The 23694-nt window shown below is 43.5% G+C and overlaps 1 protein-coding gene across 1 annotated transcript in view; it reads right to left on the bottom strand.

The window, feature by feature from the left end:
- Positions 1-23694, bottom strand: part of ORC4 (origin recognition complex subunit 4) — a 111797-nt gene that overhangs the window by 46723 nt on the left and 41380 nt on the right. The window contains exons 7-9 of the mRNA XM_082262010.1: positions 22899-22947; positions 15794-15945; positions 11872-12045 (exon numbers count right to left, since the gene is read on the bottom strand). Coding sequence (XP_082118136.1) covers positions 11872-12045; positions 15794-15945; positions 22899-22947 — 375 coding nt within the window. The remainder of the gene's footprint in view (positions 1-11871; positions 12046-15793; positions 15946-22898; positions 22948-23694) is intronic.

Here is a 23694-nt window from a genome sequence, read left to right as displayed (position 1 = left end):
CAGGTCTGGACTTTGACTTGGCCATTCTAACACCTGGATATGTTGATTTGTGAACCATTCCATTGTAGATATTGCTTTATGTTTTGGATCATTGTCTTGTTGGAAGACCAATCTCCGTCCCAGTTTCAGGTCTTTTGCAGACTCCATCAGGTTTTCTTCCAGAATGGTCCTGTATTTGGCTCCATCCATCTTCCCATCAATATTAAACCATCCATCCTGTCCCTGCTGAAGAAAAGCAGGCCCAAACAATGACGCTGCCACCACCATGTTTGACAGTGGGGATGGTGTGTTCAGGGTGATGAGCTGTGTTGCTTTTATCCCAAACATAACGTTTTACATTGTTGCCAAAAAGTTCTATTTTGGTTTCATCTGACCAGAGCACCTTCTTCCACGTTTGGCGTGTCTCCCAGGTGGCTTGTGGCAAACTTTAAACAACATTTTTTATGGATATATCTTTCTTCTTGCCACTCTTCCATAAAGGCCAGATTTGTGCAGTAGACGACTAATTGTTGGCCTATGGACAGAGTCTCCCACCTCAGCTGTAGATCTCTGCAGTTCATCCAGAGTGATCGTGGGCCTCTTGGCTGCATCTCTGATCAGTCTTCTCCTTGTATGAGCTGAAAGTTTAGAGGGACGGCCAGGTCTTTGTAGATTTGTAGTGGTCTGATACTCCTTCCATTTCAATATTAATCGCTTGCACAGTGCTCCTTGGGATGTTTAAAGCTTGGGAAATATTTTTGTATCCAAATCCGGCTTTAAACAACAGTATCTCGGACCTGCCTGGCGTGTTCCTTGTTCTTCATGATGCTCTCTGCGCTTTAAACGGACCTTTGAGACTATCACAGCGCAGGTGCATTTATACGGAGACTTGATTACACACAGGTGGATTCTATTTATCATCATTAGTCATTTAGGTCAACATTGGATCATTCAGAGATCCTCACTGAACTTCTGGAGAGAGTTTCCTGCACTGAAAATAAAGGGGCTGAATAATTTTGCACGCCCAATTTTTCAGTTTTTTATTTGTTAACAAAGTTTGAAATATCTAATAAATTTTGTTCCACTTGATGATTGTGTCCCACTTGCTGATTCTTCACAAAAAAATAGTTTTATATCTTTATGTTTGAAGCCTGAAATGTGGCAAAAGGTCGCAAAGTTCAAGGGGGCCGAATACTTTCGCAAGGCACTGAATGTCCGTCTGTGTAAATCCAGGGGAAGTGAACAGCCAGCAAAGTTTTCCATTTGAAAAGCTTCAAGAATGGGATGAAGCTGAACCCTTCCAACCTCATCCAGCTGGGCATAGGGGCCACTAACATTAGCATAGGAGGACTATTGCTCGGGACTGCCATTGCTTTGTTGTTCCCCATTTATCATGGGACGAGGTTGTACCAAGCAATGTTGGTCATCGTTCCTTTCCACTTAAATTTCAGTTTTTGGCTCATTGCCTGCCTCTGCACCCATTACTGTACTACCATCACCAACATCAGACACTGACTATCTGGATGAAGAGGATCCTCCTTGTCTTTGTCTCATCTGCTTTTCCAGTCGTATCTAAAACGTCCAAATCTCTGATGACAACGCAACCCTTAGTAACATTCTCCAGTTGTGAAGTCTCCATTCCTGACTTCAATGTATTTTTGACCATCTGTGTCTGTTCCTGCCTGCCCTTCCTGATGACCCTCAGCTCCCTCATAGCTAGCATGTACAGACACATCTGGAAGGTGAATAAGAATGACTCGGGATTTGCTCCTCCGAACCTCCAGGCTCATGTTAGTGCTGTGAGAACAATTATATCATTTCTTCTACTTTCTGTCATCATTAACATCACAGAGATTGTTAAACTCATGACTAGATCTTTCTTCAGTTTCTACGGCAGCACTGCACAGTTCATCGTCTGGGTAATGGTAGCTCTCGTTCCATTGGCAGAAGCCGCCATTATTATCCAGTCCAGCCATAAGCTGAAGAAGCAGTTTTTAAAAGTGGTCTGTGCTGGAAGATTCATTGTCAGTAAGAGTACTGTTATATATGTTTAACAGAGATGTATCATGATAGCGTCCTCATACAGGACTAAAGTAGTGATGAGCAAATTTTCAAAAAAGGTCACTTGTAGAAAATAGGAGTTAGAACACAGACTTGCTGTGAAATACTTTCTTGAATCATATGGATTTGTGGATACATATGGTTCTAAATACTTTATAAACGTGGTCTACAAACTATATATAAACTAGGTACATTTACCTAGGCTGGTATACATACTACATAGACCCAGACTACATTCACAGGTCACTTTTATTTTTTTAGGTACACCTGTTCAATTGCTTGGTGTTGTGGAAATTTAATTGTGGGCATTTTCTTTAGTTAAATAGTCATAATGTCTCCCAGTGTCGGGTTTTAACGATAATCGCTATTCACGGTGATTATTGCTTTAACTGTCATTGCAGGAAAGACTTGTTAGTGAAAACCTTCCATTGGATGAGATGGCACAATACTAGTAGTAAACAGTCCATCGCACAGATCTATATCAGCAGTTTGGCGCCCCGTACTGCTGAGATGTGTTTGTGATATGGAAATTCTTATTTTACCAAGATTAATGGATGGCATCTTTTTGTCATAATCTGATCCGTGTGACTGAAACACTGCTGCTATTATCTTATGCAGATAAAGCCTCATCAACTGGAACAAATAGAATGGTCACTATCAAATTTTGTTTATATACGAATCATTATGATTGGACCCACTAACAGGTATGAGTCTATGTTTATGGATTGACATGGGTGAACGATGAGAAGCCATGTGCTACAGTTGGGATTCCCTTTGTTCGGCCGTGTCCATTCATGGACATCCACTCTACAGTTCCTATTGTACTTTTTGAATGTATACATGTTCTGTGATTGGTGGTCTTGAAGCCACTCCCTGTAACACCCTTTTGTTAAATAAACCTACTGTGTCTTGGAGGAGTCAGAAACCCTCCAGATAGCATTGAATTGACTACAGCAAGCGTGTCTGTTCATTTTCTTTGCTGCCGAGCGCTCGGATAACCTTATGCAAAAGAGCTGTACATTTGTACTTTTCAGTACAAGGGTTTAATGGCGTTTGGTGCGTATTAATTTTGAGCGCACTGAGCGGGTTTCTATGCTCCAAGCCCTATTAATTTCCACGACACTTGGTAACACAAATTGCTAATCAGCGAATGACATGGCATCAACTCAATGCATTTAGGCATCTAGACGTGGCGAAGATTACTTGCTGAAGTTCAAACCAAGCATCAGATTGGGAAGAAAGTATTTAAGAGACTTTGAATGTGGCATGGTTGTTGGTGCCAGACGGGCTGGTCCAAGCATTTTGTTAAAAACTGCTGATCTATTGGGATTTTCATGCACAACCATCTCTAGGGTTTACAGAGAATGGTCTGAAAAAGAAAATATACAGGAAGCTGCAGTTGCGTGGATGAAAATGCCTTGTTTTGGTCAGAGGAGAATGGGCAGACTAGTTCAAGATGATAGAAAGGCAACAGTAACTCAAATAACCACTCGTTACAACCAAGTTTTGCAAAGTACCATCTCTGAATGCACAACACATCGAACCTTGAAGCAGATGGGCAACAGCAGCAGAAGACCACACCAGGTGCCACTCCTGTCTGGTAAGAACAGGAAACGAAGGCTACAATTCGCACAGGCTCACTATAATTGGACAATAGAAGATTAGAAAAGCGTTGTGTGGTCTGATGCGTCTAGATTGCAGCTGTGACTTTCAGATGGTAGAGTCAGAATTTGGCGTAACCAACATGAAAGCATGGCTCCATCCTGCCTTGTATCAACGGGTCAAGCTGCTGGTGATGTTGTAATGGTGTGGGGGGATATATTCTTGGCCCACTTTGGACCCCTTAGTACCAGTTGGGCATCATTTAAACACCAAAGCCTAACTGAGTATTGTTGTTGACCATGTCCATTCCTTTAGGACTACAGTGTACCCATCTTCTGATGGCTACTTTCAGCAGGATAATGCACCATGTCACAAAGCCCAAATCATCTCAAACTGGTTTCTTTTTATTATACTTTATTTTCTGGCGTTTAAAACTATGTTTGATCCTCAAAAAAATCCCCCAAAAATGGGGGGGGGGGGGGGTCGTCTTATACGCCCAGTCTTATACGCCAGAAAATACTGTACTTTTATTATCCTCTTTGGAGGATCAGAGTGACCTTCACTGGTCAGGTGCTTATATATTTATATAAAGGACCTATTCTGCACTACTAGCACCTTATTTATGTATGGTGCAGTACACATGGGTTTTCACTGGCCACATGATTGATGAATTTGTTTATGATGTGTTTACACTGGTTGTATGATTTATATATTTTATTATGGATGTTCAAAAAAAACTTTATGCACTAGTTTAGTGGAGGAGTTATATTGGCCACTTTTGTGGTAATGTTATTCCACATTGTATGGTGACACACCAGAGCTAGTTCTGTTGGGTGATCTTGTATACATTTTACATACTTTTTATATCTCTTCAGTTTTCCACTATAGCGCTTTTTTTAAATGTTGGTTTTGGGTGTTGCGCTGAAGAGTTTATTTATTCATTTAGTCACAGTGTGATGATCAGCAGCATACCCATTGTTGGTGCTCATATAATTCTTTAGCACAGGATCAGTATATTCAACAAGCATGCTTTACCGCATATACACACTGATTTTACTGTTGTGGGTTTAGTAACACTTTAAGGCTGTTCTGAAGGCAAAAATGGGTCCAACATGGTGCTAGCAAGGTGTACTTAATAAAGTGGCCGGTGAGTGTATAGAACATAAAGTGGCAGGTGATTGTATATATTATAAACTTGCTCTTTATACTATCTAAACTCTAGTTTAAAACAAAGATTTCCATTTTGCCACTGCAGGATTTACAAAACCTTCACTCCCACTGGTGTTCTGGCACTACTATCAGACAATGCAACCGTCTCCCTCCTCTGCATATACACACACCACCGTGGAATACACCTAGATCCATGCAGTCTCCTGTTATCTCCATCCTCATCCAGCCCCCTCCAGCTCTGCAGCTTTCATTGGCTCTCCTATGGCTCTTCTTACCAGAATAAGGAAGTGGTCTGTATAAGGTATATACCGGAAGAAAAACATGTTTTTACTATACAAAGTTAAAACAAGGGCAGAAGATTTAATAGATGGAATGATGAAAAAATGACTTTAGAGCTGCTTTAACTCTACTCCTTGAAGCCTTGTTTCATTTCTCTCCAGGTTTCTTTCTCGCCTGGTTTCTTCTTTTTTCCATTTACCCTTCTGTTTTCTTCATTATATTTCTCTCTACCATTTTTGAGGTTCCTCTCGAGGGGGGGGGGGGCTTCTTATCTTGGAAAAGGTTGCAGTTTCTACTCCTGACACTTCTTTGTTTTGTGTGCATTTGGCATAGTGAATTGCCAGTTTCTCCAGATTGCTCTTGATTTGGATTGATCGATCATGGCTTTAGGACACTTCGATGTTAAGTATTTATTTTGTTGTTTTCCCTTTTCCCATAATTGTTCTGGAGAGATGCTTATTATTTGCTGTATTTGCAAAGTCTGTGCCAAAGTCCATGCTGTTATGATTACAGTACTTTTCTATGTCTGTTTACATTTTCAATAAGAATGTATTGAAAGTAAAAAGTTCAGTTCCAATGTGTTTCAGGATATTAGAACTACCATTTTTCAGAGAACCTGAAGAGACGATATTGGATTTGCAGTGGAATAATTTTAGAGAATGTATAAGGGCTTGTAATGGCATAATATAGGACTACTGAAAATAGTATAATAAATAATTATACAATTTTCTTATTGCGTTAACCTGGACACATCACATGAATCTGGCTTTGGTTTTCCAAGCAGTTGGATAATATAATCCGGAGAGACAATTTACAATTCACAGCAGAGATCTCCTCCATCTGTATGAAAATTAATGTTTTTTTTTTTTTTTTTAATGACAGGTATCATACTCCATGCCTATGTTCTTCTGCTTATACAAATGATCTGTATTGAACTCCATGTAATCCTAGTCATGGTGGAGATTTGTTATACCTGCCAGCACACAGGTGTCTTTGGATATAAATCAGAAATTAACAGGAATACATTTACAGTTGTGAAAATGGAAGTACACCTCACTGCAATAATTAACTTTTTCTTATTCAATCATTTTTTTTGCAGGCATATCGAAAGTATACAGTAGTGCTGCCCGCTCAGGGACTATAACATGCCTGACGAAGGGGTCCTGTGCGGCTCCGAAACGTTGCACTATATTTTTCTGATGTGATCTTATCTTGAATAAAGTTTTTGGACTGCTTTTGCAAGATCCTTGGTGTGCTGGCGAATATGTATCTACTTGTAACGAATCCAGATGGAAACTGGTGATCGCTTCAGCACCCAGTACACACGAGCCTACAAACCAGGAAGGTGTGCAATAGGAATATGAACTATACGCTCAGGGACTATGACTGGTGACAAAGAACAAATATACGTACACAGCATAGGCAAAGAAGAGAGGGCCTCCTTCTCAAAAAGGCACATTAAACCTAAATGAAGCATATATGTATTTTGGGGAAACTGCATAATTTGCCAAAGTAGCCAGGAGACGTGTGATAACAACCCCTTAACCGCTTGCCGACCGCCGCAAGTACATATACTGCGGCGGTCAGCCCCTCACAGGCAGAGTGACGTATCGGTACGTCACTAGCCTGTGAGGCTCTGGGGAGCGAGCGCACGGCGCGCTCCTGCGCGGTCACGGACCCCCCCCCCCCCCCGCGCGTGACCGGCGGACCCGATGTCCGCCGGTCACTCTGCGATCGTCAGGGGAGAGGGAGAAAGTCAGGCGGCTAGTGTAAACAAGCCGCCTGTCATTCTCCCCTGTGTAGAAACACTGATCATACGGTTCTACTATGTAGGACCGTTGATCAGTGTTCCTACAGCTCAAGCCACAGCCAATCACAGTTAGAATCACGCCCCTAGGGACACACACAGCCCCTCCCTCTCAAATAAAGTTAACCCCTTCACTGCCAGTGTAATTTTACAGTAACAGTGCATATATATAGCACTGATTACTGTAGAAATGTCACTGGTAACCCCAAAAGTGTCACAAATGTCAGTCAAGGGTCCGATCTGTCCGCCCCAATGTCGCAGTACCGGAAAAAAAAAAAAAAAAAAAAAAAAAAAAAAAAAAAAATCGCAGATCGCCGCCATTACTTTGAAAAATATTGTTATTTTTGCAAAATTGACGCTCTTTTTTTGTTTATAGCACGTGATAAAAAAAAAAAAAAAAAAAAAAAAAAAAAAAAAAAAAAAAAAATCGCACAGGTGATCAAATGCCACCAAAAGAAAGCTCTGTTTGTGGGAAAAAAAAGGACGTCAAACTCGTTTAGGTACAGCGTCGCACGACCGCGCAATTGTCCGTTAAAGTCACGCAGTGCCGAATCGCAAAATACCCCCTGGTCTTTTAGCAGCCAAATCCTCCGGGGCTTAAGTGGTTAATAGGTAGTCCTGGACACCAATAGAAGACTAAAGAGGGCTGAAGTGCCCATTAAAACAAAGGGAACAGAAAACAAGACTAGAGAAATGTGAAAGTGAAGTGAAGGGGGAGGGAGGAAAGGGTAGAACTCCTCACCTAAATCTGCCACTCTCCATGCAACAATATCCGATGAGCTACTGGGATACAAGATCCATGGATTCGGACACATGAGTTGGAGCGCATTGAAGATCCGATGACCCCCCCCCCCCCACGGAATAGTCAAATAGATCATTACAAGAACATACAGAGGAATCACAGCGTAGGGTAAGATCAGCTTGCTCCTTAGCATTTCAGTTTATCTAGAATTAAGGTCATATTGACAACATGGACTTGGTATAATTGATGCTATATGGGCTGCACTGGCCAATTGCATTTTATTTCTCCTTCTCCTTCAGGAGTAGGACTAGGCAGAACAAAAAAACACCTGGCTACGCTCATGGGCCATCCTCAGCGGGTATATAACTCACCCCTCTGCTCTAGGTAATCAGGTTAGTAGCAAGCAGTATTAGAAATATCAGAACTCCATAGAGGGGTGGGTGCTGTGTCCGTCAATTAACTCAGAGAAATTTATTTTATGGTAAGTGGAAAAATCCCATTTCTTTCAGTCATCGACATAACACAGTGCTCCATAAATCATAACCAGTGGGACGTCCAATAGCAGTGCCAAAAATAAATAAAAAAAATTAGGGGTGAGGAAAATAACCCAAGGCTAAACATAAGAGGCCATAACCAGGACACAGGAGCAAAAGGAGCATCCTCAGGTGCCAAAGTATCAACCTTCTAGAGGTTTGTAAAGGTATGCACCGACGAACAAGTGGCCGCCTTGCAAACTTGCGATAATGAAGCCTGATGATGGAAGGCCCAAGAAGCACTCAGCGCCTGAGTAGAATGCCCCGTGACAGGGAAAGGTGGAACCTGACCTTTAATGGAATAGGCCTGAGTCACCGTCTGTCTGATCCATCTGGAGATAGTAGCCGAAGAAGCGGCCAGCCCTTTTATTGGTCTGTCCGAAACCACAAAATGCGAGTCTGATCTCCGAAAAGTCTCAGTAGCTGCCAGATACACCCGAATCACACGAACCACCCGAATCACACGAACCACCCGAATCACACGAACCACCCGAATCACACGAACCACCTCCAAGGTATGCAGGGCAAATTCCTTGGGATGAACCGGCTTGGGACACAAGGAAGGCAATACAATGTCCTCATTCAAACGTTAGTCAGAGACAACTTTGGGCAGGAATGATGAACAGGGACGAAGAACCACTTTATTCCTATGGACCACTAAATAGGGACTACGACAGGATAATGCCACCAATTCTGATACCCTGCGGGACTAGGTAATAGCCACCAAGAATGTCACCTTCTGTCATAATGTGGGCAAGGGAATCTCCTGAATATTCTCAAATGGAGGTTTCTGGAGAACCTAAAGCACTAAATTAAAATCCTGTGGCGGCAAAAGAGACCGTACAGGTGGAACCACATGTCTAATCCCCTGAATGAAGGTATGAACTAAAGATTGCGTGGCTAGGGAGTCGCTGAAAGAAGATTGCCAAGGCAGAAACCTGGCCCTTGATGGTACTCAAGGCCAACTTCTGGTTAACGCCCTGTTGAAGAAAGGGTAAGATCTGAGCCACAGAAAAGGATCAAGGATGAGCGCCAATCGACTCACACCAAGAAATGTACGCTTTCCACGTACGATGGTATATCTTGCTGGAAGACGACTTCCTCCCCCTCACCATAGTAGGGATCACTGATCCAGACAGACCTCTATCCCTCAGTACCTGGCTTTCAATAGCTAAGCTATTCAAACCAGTGACTGTAAAGCAGGATGGTAGGTCAGCCCTTGGGACAACTGGTCCTCTCTGAGAGGAAGCCCCCAAAGGGACGTTTACAGCCACCAGGATGATTGGAAGATCCCCGCTCTTGATTATTCGCAGGAACTGCGAAAGAGGGCTTAGCGAATGATGATACTGGCCTTACCGTGGTCCTTGGACGCCTGCGGTATCTGTCAGAGGACCCCATGACCTCATCACGAACTTCTGTATACTTCTGTGGAGCCGAACCTGCTTAAGGAGCTGCATGTAAGACTGTGCAAACAGAACTGTCTTGAAGGTGGATACCACCAGACTCAGAACCTGTATGCAAAATGGTTCAGTGGTGCCTGAAATTTGTGCAGAGGAAGGACTACCCTGGTCAAACAGAATCAGACCTAGGTAAATCAATTCCCTGGACAGGGATAGGGGGGACCTTAGGTAGTTCAGACATCACCTGAATCTTTGCAGGAATTAAATCCGCACAAGGAGACTCAGGACCTGAAAAGGACAAGCTTTTTCCCCCTTTCTGGGTACCCTCAAAAGAATCATTTCGCGGATCTCCTTGACACTCACCAAAGAAGTCCATGGGGCCGGAAATCAGCGAAGATGTCCCCCCCACCCCATTAATGGGTGAGGGCAGACCTTCATGCTGAAGGAGTCTTGTCTGCTGGTGCGGGAAAGCTAGCTCTAGGCTTACCAGACCAAGGTTGCTTGGAACTTCCCAGGGAACATTTAAAAGATCTATTTCCGTTACTCTCCATCCCAGAAGCACATTTTCTATGTGCTGAGGAGGGCCCCCATCTGCGGCAAGGCTCTTTCCCTTTCCTTGACTGTGGCAGGAAGGTACTCTTCCCCTTCCCCCCGTGATACCCTTAATTATGTCATCCAGGGTAGCCCCAAACAAGCATGCCCCTTGCAAGGGCAGATCAATGACAGCTTTGTTAGAGGCTTGGTCTGCGGACCAATTCTTAAGCCACAGCACGTGTCTAATCACCAACGCTGAAACAAAAAGTTGGGACAGCACAGGAGCTGTATCACAAAAATTGCAGCCAATGGACCAACTGGTCCACTAAATCAACATAAGCAGCGGTGACCTGCTCACCCCCCAGGCCCTGGCGCAAAAGCTTGGCCCATTCATTTAGGGTCTGAGACACCAGGGTTGAGGCAAAGACTAGCCACAATGCCGAACCAGCTATAGTAAACATGCTGCGTGCCACAGCCTCTAGAGGAGATTCCTCTACTGGAATCATGGAGGGTCAACCACTGATGGACTAGCCAACTATTTATTTTAAATTGACTCCTCAAAAGGGTAACGTACAGCAAAACGTTTAGGGAACACAAAGGGTAATTTTTGTTGTTCCCATTCCTTACAAAAAAACCTGTCAAAATAAGGCACATAAGGAAAAACCTTTGGAGTACGATGTGACTTGTGTGTACCAAACGACATACCCACACTGCCAAGGCATGCCCCTAGGGGGTCGCCTACACTGGGATCCCTCCAGACTACAAGGGCGGGACACACACTATTCCAGGACCCTTACAGAGTGGGGAAAGTGGGGGGGGTGGGGGAGACCCCAAGGGTCTCTGCTGCATCCTCTGCCTGGGACCTCCACCAGACTCTAGGTCCGGACAGGGGGAATGGGAGTGGGGGGAACCTAGCACAGTGAGGGATTTAAGGATGGGAGGAGGGAACCTGCAGGCAGGTCCGACCGACCCTGGAGGTTACCCATGTCCACCCCAAAGAAAACCATCAAAAGGAGAGAGGAGGGAATGTACTTACCCTTCCATAGTGTGGGTAACGCTCCAGACAGAACTCCTCGCCACCGAAACAGGGGAGCTGTCGGCCAAGGGACCGCTGCGACTCAGACCCAAGCCCGGTCATATGAGACCCTGCGAGACGTTTAACTCGCGGGCCAGCCTCTGTCTGTGAGGCTATGTCACAAATGACCAAGCACGTAGCTGCGGTGTGCACACGCTCGCTGGCTGGGGGGACAACTGGATCGCCCAGCCAGGCAGTTGATTGTAGATCTCACGAAACATAACAAAAAATAAAAAAAAAAGTGTTGATGTAAGGAAGGAGAAAATTGCTAGGACCAGAGATCCCAGCCAGGAGCCTAGGTCCTTATTCATGACTAGACAGATTAAAACGGATTACCTAGAGCAGAGAGGAGGCTTATACACCACCTGGGGATGGCCCATGGGTGTAGCTAGGTGTTTTTGTTTGGCCTAGTCCTACTCCTGGGGGAAGCAATACAACCCCCCAGTTATGATTTATGGAGCGCTGAGTCCGTCGATGAATTAAAGAGAAAAGTTTATTTGGGCTATAAAATGTACTCAGTAATTTTTGGAGTATACTGCCATTCTATAAATAATGCAAATGGCCATACATAGAGCAAAATATAGTAATATAGGTTACAAAGAGATAACCAGTCAGTGGAATTCTAAAATTCAATATGAGATTCCATAACATATGGTGATGACTTAACTCACCTGTGTTAAATCTATTACCTGAATACTTGTATTCCATTGCTCAGCAAAGTTCACATCTGGAAATCCAGAAGTTAGAGAAAGAAGTTCCTTAAAAATATTCCGGTAATCAGAGAAGCTAAATGAGTTCAAAAGATGGATTTGTCTGTGGGAGAAGCGAGACTTTACCCTTTTTTCCAGCAGCTCCATGACATCCTGAAACAGAGAAGGTTGCTCAACTGATGAAGACAAGGGAAACCAGGCAAATCAGGTAGGTAATGCCGTGAAAAACAGATCTTTAACATCAAAATAAATGCCAATGAGATAAGAGTAAATGACCCAACGTGTAGATGCCAGATGGCAAAATGAATAGTGAAGCTGCTTCTCAAAGACAGGCAGGGAGACCCTTGACCAGAAGCACCGGCAATAGGTTATCAGGATTTCCATGCTGGAAAACCTATTTAAAGCAGAACTTAAGTGTATCTGAGAACCACAAATTGAAAACACTATTTAAAGATCCCTTCCACAAGGGGTGGACTCTGCCTGGTCAGAGGGGAATTGGTCCACTGATCCCTGCTGAGCAGGCAGATGGCTGGTCCAGGTCCGCTCATGCAGAGCAGACACAGTCGCTCTTCTGTTCATTTACACCTAACTGCCATCAGATGGGGAATGGATCCCCATCACGTTTGTTGTTAAAAAAAAAAAAAAAACTTTGGGGGCATGGCCAAGATGGTGGAGTTACCAGACGCTTCACACAGAGCTTTGCTGATACTTTACCCGTCTCTTATCCTTGCCAGCTTTTGGTGGCTCAAAACTCACGGGGAGTGAGGTGGATGCCTCCCAAACAACCCGGGCGAGGCAGAGGGAGGAAAAAAAAATTTGCTTCTCTCCTGACATAGTACAGCTGTCCAGTCTGGATCCCTGCTCAGTACCCGCACAGGCACCTTGTGCCAACATGGCGTCCCAGACGGGACAGCCGGAGGAGAATGCTTCCCCTACCCCAGGAATCCCAGAGATCATGGCAGTTATTGCCTTGTGCCAGGCAGCCCTGACATACAAGATTGAGGCAGTCCAGCTGGATATTGGGCTCATCCGACAGGACATGGACAAGGTCCGATCCCACCTTACCTCAGCAGAGAGGACATAGTGGCGGAGCACTCAGGAGCCATCCGCTCCCTACAATCGAAGGTGAGGCTGCTGGAGTCTCAGGCGGAGGACACCGAAAATAGATGCCAGAGGAATAATATTCACATCATTGGCATGGCGGAGAGGGTGGAGGGGAAAGAAGCCTTCCGGATTTGTGGAAGAGCTACTTCGAACCCTGGCAAATTTATCACCCTACTTTACAGTCCAAAGGGCCCATGGTATGCCACCTCAGATGAGCCCACAAGGAGCTCCCCCCAGCACGCTCATCCTGCGCCTCCTTAATTTCAGGTATCATGAGCTGTTAAAAGCGGTCAGAGCTGAAGGGGAGCTTGCATACCAGAATAACCAGCTTATGTTATTTCCAGATTACTCTACTGAAACTCAGAGGCTTCGCCGGTCTTTTGACCACATTAAGGCTACCCTGCGCTCCAGAGGCTTGAAATATAATGTCCTCTTCCCGGCTAAATGGCAGGTGGTGGACGGGGAGATAGTCAGATTCTTCACGTCTCCTAAGGATGCATCAGCCTGGTTGGAGACTCTGCCCTTATGGAGTTTACTGTCTCACTTGTTGCACCGGGATGGGTCGATCAGTCTGCTCGGCTCCCATATGTTCTTCTAGGTTCTTTGGCTATCCCACTAGACACAGTGGGTCATTGTTAATATTAGACTGCCAGCTCAGCAGTCCATTGGAACTCTCACAAGATGGCAGGGCCCCATCTATTAGTTATGATGTTAGAAGAACTTTTTTCGTTGGAACGGTTTATTAATACTGGATGTTATTTAAGTTTGATGCCCTTGTAAAAAAAAAAATCACTTTAAAAACAGTGAAAGTGATAGATCGATATTATTATAAGTAATTTATATTATCTAGATATTATATATATATTATATATATAAAATAAATACACCCAGAAGTAGGATATATTTGCATTTTAACTTGGGAGTAGACATGAAGCTATATGAAGGGTGGAAGGGAGATATAAATCTTTTATATTAAAGTAGTACTAAAAGCTGAGACCTCTTTTCATACATATAATCATTTTAAATGTACAATACTGGTAAAAGTTTACTTTAAATGTAATTGTAATACTTTATTAAAAAGGGCTGTTCGTTTTTTTTAACCCCATAACAAAAAAAGAAAAAAAAAAAAGAAAAAAAAAAAAAAGCATGCTACTGCTACTAAACATCTTAGGCCTGGTGCGTGAACCTATGCGTTTTTGGCGCTTTTTGCAGAAACGCACCACATTTCATTTTACATGGTTTCCTATGGGACACATTCAAGGACTTTTTTCCAAAGCAAAAAAATTAGCTTTTTTTGCTTCAATAGACTTCAGTGGAGAAGATGCAGAAAAGCAAAAGTGCGTTTTTGCCGCAATTTGTGTTTTTTTCATCTGCTTAACAACAAATTTGCCAAAAAAAAAAAGCCTAACAAATGCAAATCGCAGCAAAATTGAGTGTACTCAAATGCAAAATGCACAGCAAAAAGCACTGCAGAAACAGATCAAAAGCAAACTGCATAGGTGTTTACCAAGCCTTATTCTGGCCATACACTTATCGATTTTTGGATGACTATTTATATGAAAAATCTTTTCACATTCGCTGAATGAAAGAATGTCGTTTAAAAATTTCACTTGCCTTTAAGATAGTTTTAAAATGAATGTAATTTCTGAATGAAAACAACATACTGTCTGAAAATTTCTTTGATCTAGAAGTTTTCTATTCTGCTTCATCAAATTTTCCCATCACTGTGGTCAAAAATGAACGTCGATTTGACCCCATTAACGATTAGAAAATCGAACTAATGTTATTAAAAAAAAAATTCATTTAAAAAGGAAGACATTGTTTTTGTATGGCCAGCATAAGTGACAGCAGGCACAGGTAGCTTTTATCAAGCCAATTGCCTATGATAAGGGAGTCTGTCATACATGAAAAATTGTCAAAACAGTCTTTAATTTTAATAGTTTAAGGGCTCTTTCACACGGTCCGCCTCCGTAGGCGGATCCGTGTTGCTCAGCGGGGATCGATCCGCGATCCCCGCTGAGCCAGCGGATGACAGCTCCGTCTCCGCTTGCAGAGCGGAGAGGGAGGTGTCTCAGCCCCCGCTGCCCTCTATGGGGGATCGGATGAGAGCGGACCGCTTGTCCGCTCTCATCAGATCCGATCTGCTCCGATTACTGAACGGATGGAAAAATAGGGTTTCCATCCGTCCAGATTTCACGGACAGGATCGGATGTGGATGGCAGCGGGTGTCAGTGGAGGCGTCTTCGCTGACACCCGCTGCCCCATAGAGCTGCATGGAGGATCCGATCAGATCCGCCTAAAAAACTGACAGGCGGATCTGATCGGATCACCCGTGTGAAAGAGCCCTTCAACAGCAATTATTTAACAGTCTTTCATTTTTTTTTTCTTTAAATAAAAATTTTTATCTCCGAGTCTGATATTTATCAGATTCAACTTCTAATAGAACAGATATACTGTATATATTATCTGTTATTCTCAGAGTGGATTGGAGATTTTGCTCCCTAACCATTTAGTTGGTTATTTATATATACCACTGCATAGAGATATTTCAGAATAAATTGACTTTTTATAACTAAAATTATGAATCACACTTTTTTTAAGGTTATTATCAGATTACTCGAAACAATAATCGGCCAACTAATCGATTATGAAAATAATCGTTAGTTGCAGCCCCAATTCAGAGTTTGACAAGTGCTTTTGCCTTTGGATAAGATATTATTGTAGCACAGTTAATACAACCTGGAGGTTGAAAGGTTTAGGGAAAGCAGAGGCATTCAAGAGCAGAAATCATACTCACCAGCCGACAAGTGAGTCCGATGACTGTGATTGGAGTTTGGGCTGACTGTGCGATATCAAAAAGATTATACAGCAACGTCTGATTCTTATGGTGAGCAAACAGATCAAACTCATCCAGGATAAAGAGGACAGGACAGCTACTGGTGCGGTCACCTGAATAAAAAATCCTAATATTAAAACACGCTTCAAACCAATTACCTCCCAGTTTTTTCAAAGAAAAGCCCTCTTTCACAAAATAAAAATGGATACAAACCTACTAAATGCTAAAAACATGCCTTCTTTTATTGTAATGTTGTACAAAAAAATAAAAATAATATATAATAACTTTTCTATTATAATCTGCAGTCAGCAAAAATTTTCTAAAGCTGCAAAAATGTAAATGTCGTTCTCCATGGCAAAACTGGGGTCATTCTACACTCTACATTTGATTAAAATCAGAACTCCTTTCCTTCTTGCATGATTGGCTCTCTACTTAACCCAGCCATCTGTATTTTTATGCTACGAAAATGCCCTAAATGTCCACTAAAATCATTGCAATGCATATAAACTGACCAAGAGTAAGGCATCCCTGCCCATCAACAAAGTTGGAGTCACAGTTTGAAGGTACAGTGCATCTAGAAAGTATTCACAGCGCTTTACTTTTTCCATGTGTTATTACGTTACAGCCATATTGCAAAATGGATTAAACTCATTATTTTCTTTAAAATTCTACAAATAAAACTCCATAATGACAACATAAAAGAAGTTTCTTTGAAATCTTTGGATATTTATTAAAAATAAAAGTATTCCCAGCTTTTGCCATGACACTTAAAATGGACCTCAGGTGGGTACTGTTTCCACTGATCATCTAGATGTTTCTACAACTTGATTGGAGTCCACTTGTGGTAAAATTCAGTTGATTGGACATGATTTTGAAAAGGCACACACCTGTCTATATAAGGTCCCACAGTTAATGCATGTCAGAGCACAAACCAAGCCATGAAGTCCAAGGAATTGTCTGTAGACCTCCAAGACCGATTTGTTTTAAGGCACAGATCTGGGGAAGGGTACAGAAACATTTCTGCAGCATTGAACATCCCAGTGTGCACAGTGGCCTCCATCAAGAGCCTTAGTCAGGAAGGTGACCAAGAACCTGATGACAGAGCTCCAGTGTTTCTCTGTAGAGAGAGGAGAACCTTCGAGAAGAACAACCTTCTCTGCAGCATGTCACCAGTCCTGTATGATAGAGTGGCCAGTCACCAGGAGTTTGCCAAAAAGCACCTGAAGGACTCTCAGGCCATGAGAAACAAAATTCTCTAGTCTGATGTAACAAAGATTGCCTGAATGGCAAGCGTCATGTCTGGAGGAAACCAGGCACCGCTCATCACATGGCCAATACATCCCTACAATAAAGCATGGTGGTAGAGTATCATACTGTGGGGATGTTTTTCAGCGGCAGAAACTAAGACTAGTCAGGATCTAGGTAAAGATAAATGCAGCAATGTACAGAGACATCCTTTATTTAAACCTGCTCCAGAGCACTCTGGACCACAAACTGGGGCAAAGGTTAATCTTCCAATAGGACAACGACCCTAAGCACAGAGCCAAGACAAACAAAGGCGTGGCTATGGGACAACTCTGTAAATGTCTTTAAGTGGCCAGGCAGAGCCCAGATTTGACCCGATTAATCATCTCTGGAGAGATCTGAAAATGGCTGTGCACTGACGCTCCACATTCAACTTAATGGAGCTTGAGAGGTCCTGCAAAGAAGAAAGAATGGGGGGAAACTGACCAAAAATAGGTGTGCAAAGCTTGTAGCATCATACTCAAAAAGACTTGAGGCTGTAATTGGTGCCAAAGGCGCTAGAAAAAAGTATTGAGCTGTGAATACTTAATACATGTTACTTATTTCATTTTGAATAAATTTGCAAAGACTTCAAACAAACTTCTTTCACGTTGTCATTATGGGGTATTGTTTGTAGAACTTTGAGGAAAATAATTAATTGAATCCATTTTAGAATAAGGCTGTAACATAACAAAATGTGGAAAAAGTGAAGTGCTGTGAATACTTTCCAGTTGCACAGTATTTTAAATTGAAGAAAGTGACAGTTTTTAAAGCCAAAGAGGGGGAGTTTCCCCAATACAGGAGTGACTGCTTTGGGCTTTAACCAAATGGCAGCCTCCTGCAAGAAAAAACAGGAGCAATGCTGGAAACAATTTACAGCACAAACTAATTTTGGTAGCATAATTATTCGTCTGGAATGTATGTTATTATGCTAAAGAACATTATGGCCTCATGCACACTGGACGTTTTTACAGCTGCTGTTAGCAGCGTCAGACGTTTTTTTTTGCAGCTGCAGAACGCCCATCCATGTTATTCTATGACCTCATGCACACATAGAGCTTTTAGGAGCTCCAAGTGGCATAGGCGTTTTACAGCTCCAAAAAAAAACCCAGGAACTGTGGGTTCAGGAGCTCCAGCGTCAAGCTGCAAAAAACGGGTCTGGTATGGAATTTGAGGGTAGCCCCGCGCCGAAAAAACGGCGTGGGGTCCCCCCCAAAATCCATACCAGACCCTTATCCGAGCATGCAGTCCGGCATGCCAGGAAGGGGGAGGGGACGAGCGAGCGGCCCCACCCCCCTGGATCATACCAGGCCACACGCCCTCAACATGGGGGGGGTGTGGGTGCTTTGGGGCAGGGGGGGCTCTGCACCCCGCACCTCAAAGCACCTTGCCCCCATGTTGATGAGGACAAGGGCCTCATCCCCACAACCCTGGCCGGTGGTTGTGGGGGTCTGCGGGCAGGGGGCTCATCGGAATCTGGAAGCCCCCTTTAACAAGGGGGCCCCCCCAGATCCCGGACCCCCTCCCTATGTGAATGGGTATGGGGTACACTGTACCCCTACCCATTCACCCCATAAAATGCAGTGTATGGAAATAACGACAGGAGACGTTTTGGAAAATTTATTAAAAATCTTCATCCGGCTCTTGTCCTCTCCTGGGGTCTTCTGCTGTCTTCTCCTCTCCGAGGGTCTTCTGCTCTTTTGCTGTCCGCCCTTCTTGTCTTCTCCTCTCTGGGGGTCTTCTGCTGTCTTCTCCTCTCCGGGGTCTTCTGCTCTTTTGCTGTCCGCCCTTCTTGTCTTCTCCTCTCCGGGGGTCTTCTGCTGTCCGCCCTTCTGCTGTCCAATCTTCTTGTCTTCTCCTCTCCGGTCTTCTGCTCTTTTGCTGTCGGCTGTCCTTCTTCCTCCGGTCCTCCTCCGACGACGTCTCCAGCGATTATGCCGGCCTCTGGCTTCTGCAGCTTATTATATAGCCATTAGGGGCGTGGCCGCCAGATGACGTCATCGGGAGACCACACCCCCTTGTGTCACAGATGACGTCATCTGTGACACAAGGGGGCGTGGTCTCCCGATGACGTTATCTGGCGGCCACGCCCCTAATGGCTATATAATAAGCTGCAGAAGCCAGAGGCCGGCATAATCGCTGGAGACGTCGTCGGAGGAGGACCGGAGGAAGAAGGGCAGCCGACAGCAAAAGAGCAGAAGACCGGAGAGGAGAAGACAAGAAGATTGGACAGCAGAAGGGCGGACAGCAGAAGACCCCCGGAGAGGAGAAGACAAGAAGGGCGGACAGCAAAAGAGCAGAAGACCCCGGAGAGGAGAAGACAGCAGAAGACCCCCAGAGAGGAGAAGACAAGAAGGGCGGACAGCAAAAGAGCAGAAGACCCTCGGAGAGGAGAAGACAGCAGAAGACCCCAGGAGAGGACAAGAGCCGGATGAAGATTTTTAATAAATTTTCCAAAACGTCTCCTGTCGTTATTTCCATACACTGCATTTTATGGGGTGAATGGGTAGGGGTACAGTGTACCCCATACCCATTCACATAGGGAGAGGGTCCGGGATCTGGGGGGGCCCCCTTGTTAAAGGGGGCTTCCAGATTCCGATGAGCCCCCTGCCCGCAGACCCCCACAACCACCGGCCAGGGTTGTGGGGATGAGGCCCTTGTCCTCATCAACATGGGGGCAAGGTGCTTTGAGGTGCGGGGTGCAGAGCCCCCCCTGCCCCAAAGCACCCACACCCCCCCCATGTTGAGGGCGTGTGGCCTGGTATGATCCAGGGGGGGTGGGGCCGCTCGCTCGTCCCCTCCCCTTTCCTGGCATGCCGGACTGCATGCTCGGATAAGGGTCTGGTATGGATTTTGGGGGGGGACCCCACGCCGTTTTTTCGGCGCGGGGCTACCCTCAAATTCCATACCAGACCCGAAGGGCCTGGTTTGGAACCTGGGGGGGAACCCCACGCCGTTTTTTTCCCCATTTTGGCGTGGAGTTCCCCCTCAAGATTCTCACAGTGCAGGTCGCACCGCAAGTCGGATCACCCTAATCCGACTTGCGGTGTGACTTCCATTCAAATCAATAGGCTCCCATAGGGAGCCATTGATTTTGAATGGAGGCAGAAAAAACGCTGCTAACAGCTACTGTGGCCAAACGTGCAATAACGCTAGTAGAAAAAGCTACTGAAAGCACGTTTTTACAGCTGCTGTTTCCCGGCGTTATGTAAACAGCTTTGGAGCACGTTTTTATGACGCCCTGTGTGCATGGAGCCTATTTGTCACGAAACTGCTATGGATAATGTTCCGCTTTAATCTGAAAGTTTAGCCGTCCCAATCTCACTGCAACTTCTAAAAAGGACCAATTCTACCACTCAAATCCATATAGCTTAACAGTGATGGACATACAAATCCAAAAATCCCATGTGGTCTCTTCCTCCTCTGATGGTCTTTGCTGCCAGGCGTCGGTCATAAAAATATAAGAAACCTGCCACCTGTTGCCTAAGCAATGTAAACAAGCTTCTACCTTTCAGCAACTAACTGGTGTTATGTAATAAAAACATAAGGCCTACCGCACCTATAGAGGTCTTGAAAGAGGGGTGCTAAAACATTACTTACCTACTGACAACTAATTGTTGGGGTTGTCAGGAGAAGCTCCTTGAATAAACTAGGGTGAATCTTAGAAGGTCAAAAAAAAAGGAACATAACATTTGTCTATTTGCATAACACACATGCTAATGTATATTACACTATTGGCTAAGTCCCCATTCACACTAGCGCGACTTGTCAGGCGACTTGGTCGCCTGACAAGTCGCGGTGGGTCGCCTGCCATTGATTAGCACAGGACCCGTTCTAATAGGAGCGACACAAGTCGCTCCGACTTAGAAAAAGGGTCCTGTACTACTTTGGGGCGACCTGGAGGCGACTTGCATTGACTTCAATGATATGAAGTCCGTGCAATGTCTTCACAGGTCGCCCTCGGCAAGTCGTGTCGCCCCTGTGTGAATGGGCTCTAAAACTGAAGATCTTCATAATAATCTTGCCAATACTGGCACAGGACAAGTTTTCTTCTCAGCTCTTAACATCACATGTAGTACTAGAAGTAAATGAAGTTCAAAAGTGGAGTCCAAATATCACATGTTGGCATCTCAAAGACTGTTTACCAAAACAGTTTGTCATATACAAAACTCAGAAATTACTCTGTAGGTTACCATGTTTTAGAAATAAATTGTAAACTGCCTGAAAATAACCTCTAATAAGAAAAAAATATAGATGTAGGATGTCATTGCTTAGCTCTGTCTAAAAAGGAAGCTAGTCGTTTGGATGCCCTCGCCTTCAATACTTAAAGTGGATGTAAACCCTATTCATTAAATTTGACCTGGCCACAGCTATCTGTAGTTGTTTATTTAACTCTCTTCAAAGCCCTAAGTCCTGTGGCTTTCCCCTGTTCCGTTCTTCTGTTATCAGCATAACTTCTGACAAGTTCACCATCAACTGAGATAAAACCAGGCTGAATTTTGTGTCGGGGTGGATGCATAGAAATAGATTAGCAGACAATTGGTCTATTCACAGCACAGATCTTCATGTTTATGCCTATGTGGAGAGGGGGTGTGTGCCTTTCCTCCAATCAGCTGTCTCAGTGAATGGCAAGAAACCACACCCACAGGTAAATCAGGAAGAGAAAATTCTAAGAGGACGTGCACTTTCAGTACAGAAACAGTATAGAAAGCTAAACTCCCCACCTCCATTTTGGATAGAATAAGGGAGGATTATAAACACTTTTATTGCCATCTGAGGAGATTTTCCTTTACTTCCAGTCCCATAGCCAAAACTGGAAATGAAAGGAAATCGTGAGGTGTCACCAGAACGAGTTCTCCCTAATAAAGATTTTCCCCTCTATTGCGGTTCTGGTATCAACCCAAAATTGGGATTTTATTTTACTTTTGACGAGAATGGTAAACTGGATATATAGAGAGGATGAATCTCCCTAATGAAGGCATAGACAGAAATGAAAACTTACAGGTGTTCTAATCCCTCTCCACTCCATCCAAAAAAAAAAAAATTAAATATATATATATATATATATATATATATATATATATATATATAGTTTTTACCTTTAGTTACAGTTTAAGAAAAAATATTCACTACAGATAAAAGAACAAATCCTAGATTGGCATGATTATAGAAAAAAAGTCACATCCATATCCCTGGACCAGGAGAGAAATAAGTAGGTGGTCAATAATTTAAAGTACTGACAAAAGATGAGCATTACAACTAAGCATCGGAAACTTCAGATGTAAGCCAGCAGAGGAATGTCAGGTATTTCTCAGAGATTTTCAGCATTTTTATGGTCCATTTACCGGATTTTATCCACAACCATGTAATATAAGGAAGTCCTGTTGGTTTTAAATCAATGGATCACTAAAGGCTGGCCTACTGTATATTTATTAGCAGAAGGAACCGAAGAACTGGTCAAAAAATCTTGCTGGCATGCTTTGATCCAGCATTTGCGCTTTGTTTGATTGGACCTCTTAAGTAGACCTTTTTTCACGATAAAATGAATCAATAGTTTTAAAGTTAAAACCATACAGTTCCAATACTGCATACATACGTACAGAGCTCTGCCCCTCAGGTCAGCTCCATCATTAAGGCTGGCCATTCACTATACAATTCTCTTGTACAATTTTCCTTTAGATTTACTAAAACCTTCTCCTTTGATCAGAGTGGGAACAAGAGGAAGCTGCTCTGTGCTTTAGAGAATGGCTAAAATTCGGTCTCTTAGTCAAAAAGCAATTACCTGTTTTTAAAGCTTCTAGAAGAAAAGAAAGGTTTTCTGCAAAGCTGCCCTATGAAAAAAACAAAAAAAAAAACAAATAAGATTTGAAATCTGAGCGGAACATACAAAGAATTAAACACCAGTAAGATGAATATTACTAAACAAGTACAGTTTATTTAACAAGATCTTTGCTTTTTTTCTGCCTTCTCACTGGCATTCTAATGTGCTGAGCAGCCTTGATGCCCAATAGGAAAGCTTGGGGGGTGGGAAGCCAAGTTAAAATTTGCACATAACAACTTCTTAGGTTTTTGTATGTGCTGATTGATTCAACATACGTATTTTTTACATACGTATTTTTTACTGAATTCAACCATTGCTTATGTACAGGTGCATCTCAAAAAATTTAAATATCAAAAAAACTAATTCAAAGCATTACTCATATAAATTATTATATAGATGCATTACACGCAGTGTGATATATTTCAAGCATGAATGAATTTCTGCATTAATGTGGCATGGCATAGAGGCAATCAGCCTGTGGCACTTCTGAGGCATTATGGAAACCCAGGTTGCTTTGATAGCAGCCTTCAGTTTGTCTGAATGGTTGGGTCTGGTGTCTCATCTTCCTCTTGACAAATACCCCACAGATTCTCTATGGGGTTTAGGTCAGGCAAGTTTGCTGGCCAATCAAGCACAGTGATACCATGACCATTAAAAACCAGGTATTGGTAGTTTTGGCATTGTGGGCAGGTGCCAAGTCCTGCTGGAAAATGAAATCAGCATCTCTATAAAGCTGTTCAGCAGAAGGAAGCATGAA

The sequence above is a fragment of the Pelophylax lessonae genome (assembly GCF_965119305.1).
Source record: "Pelophylax lessonae genome assembly, chromosome: 6".
NCBI classification, from domain to species: Eukaryota; Metazoa; Chordata; class Amphibia; order Anura; family Ranidae; genus Pelophylax; species Pelophylax lessonae.
This window is presented reverse-complemented; position numbering and strand designations above follow the sequence as displayed.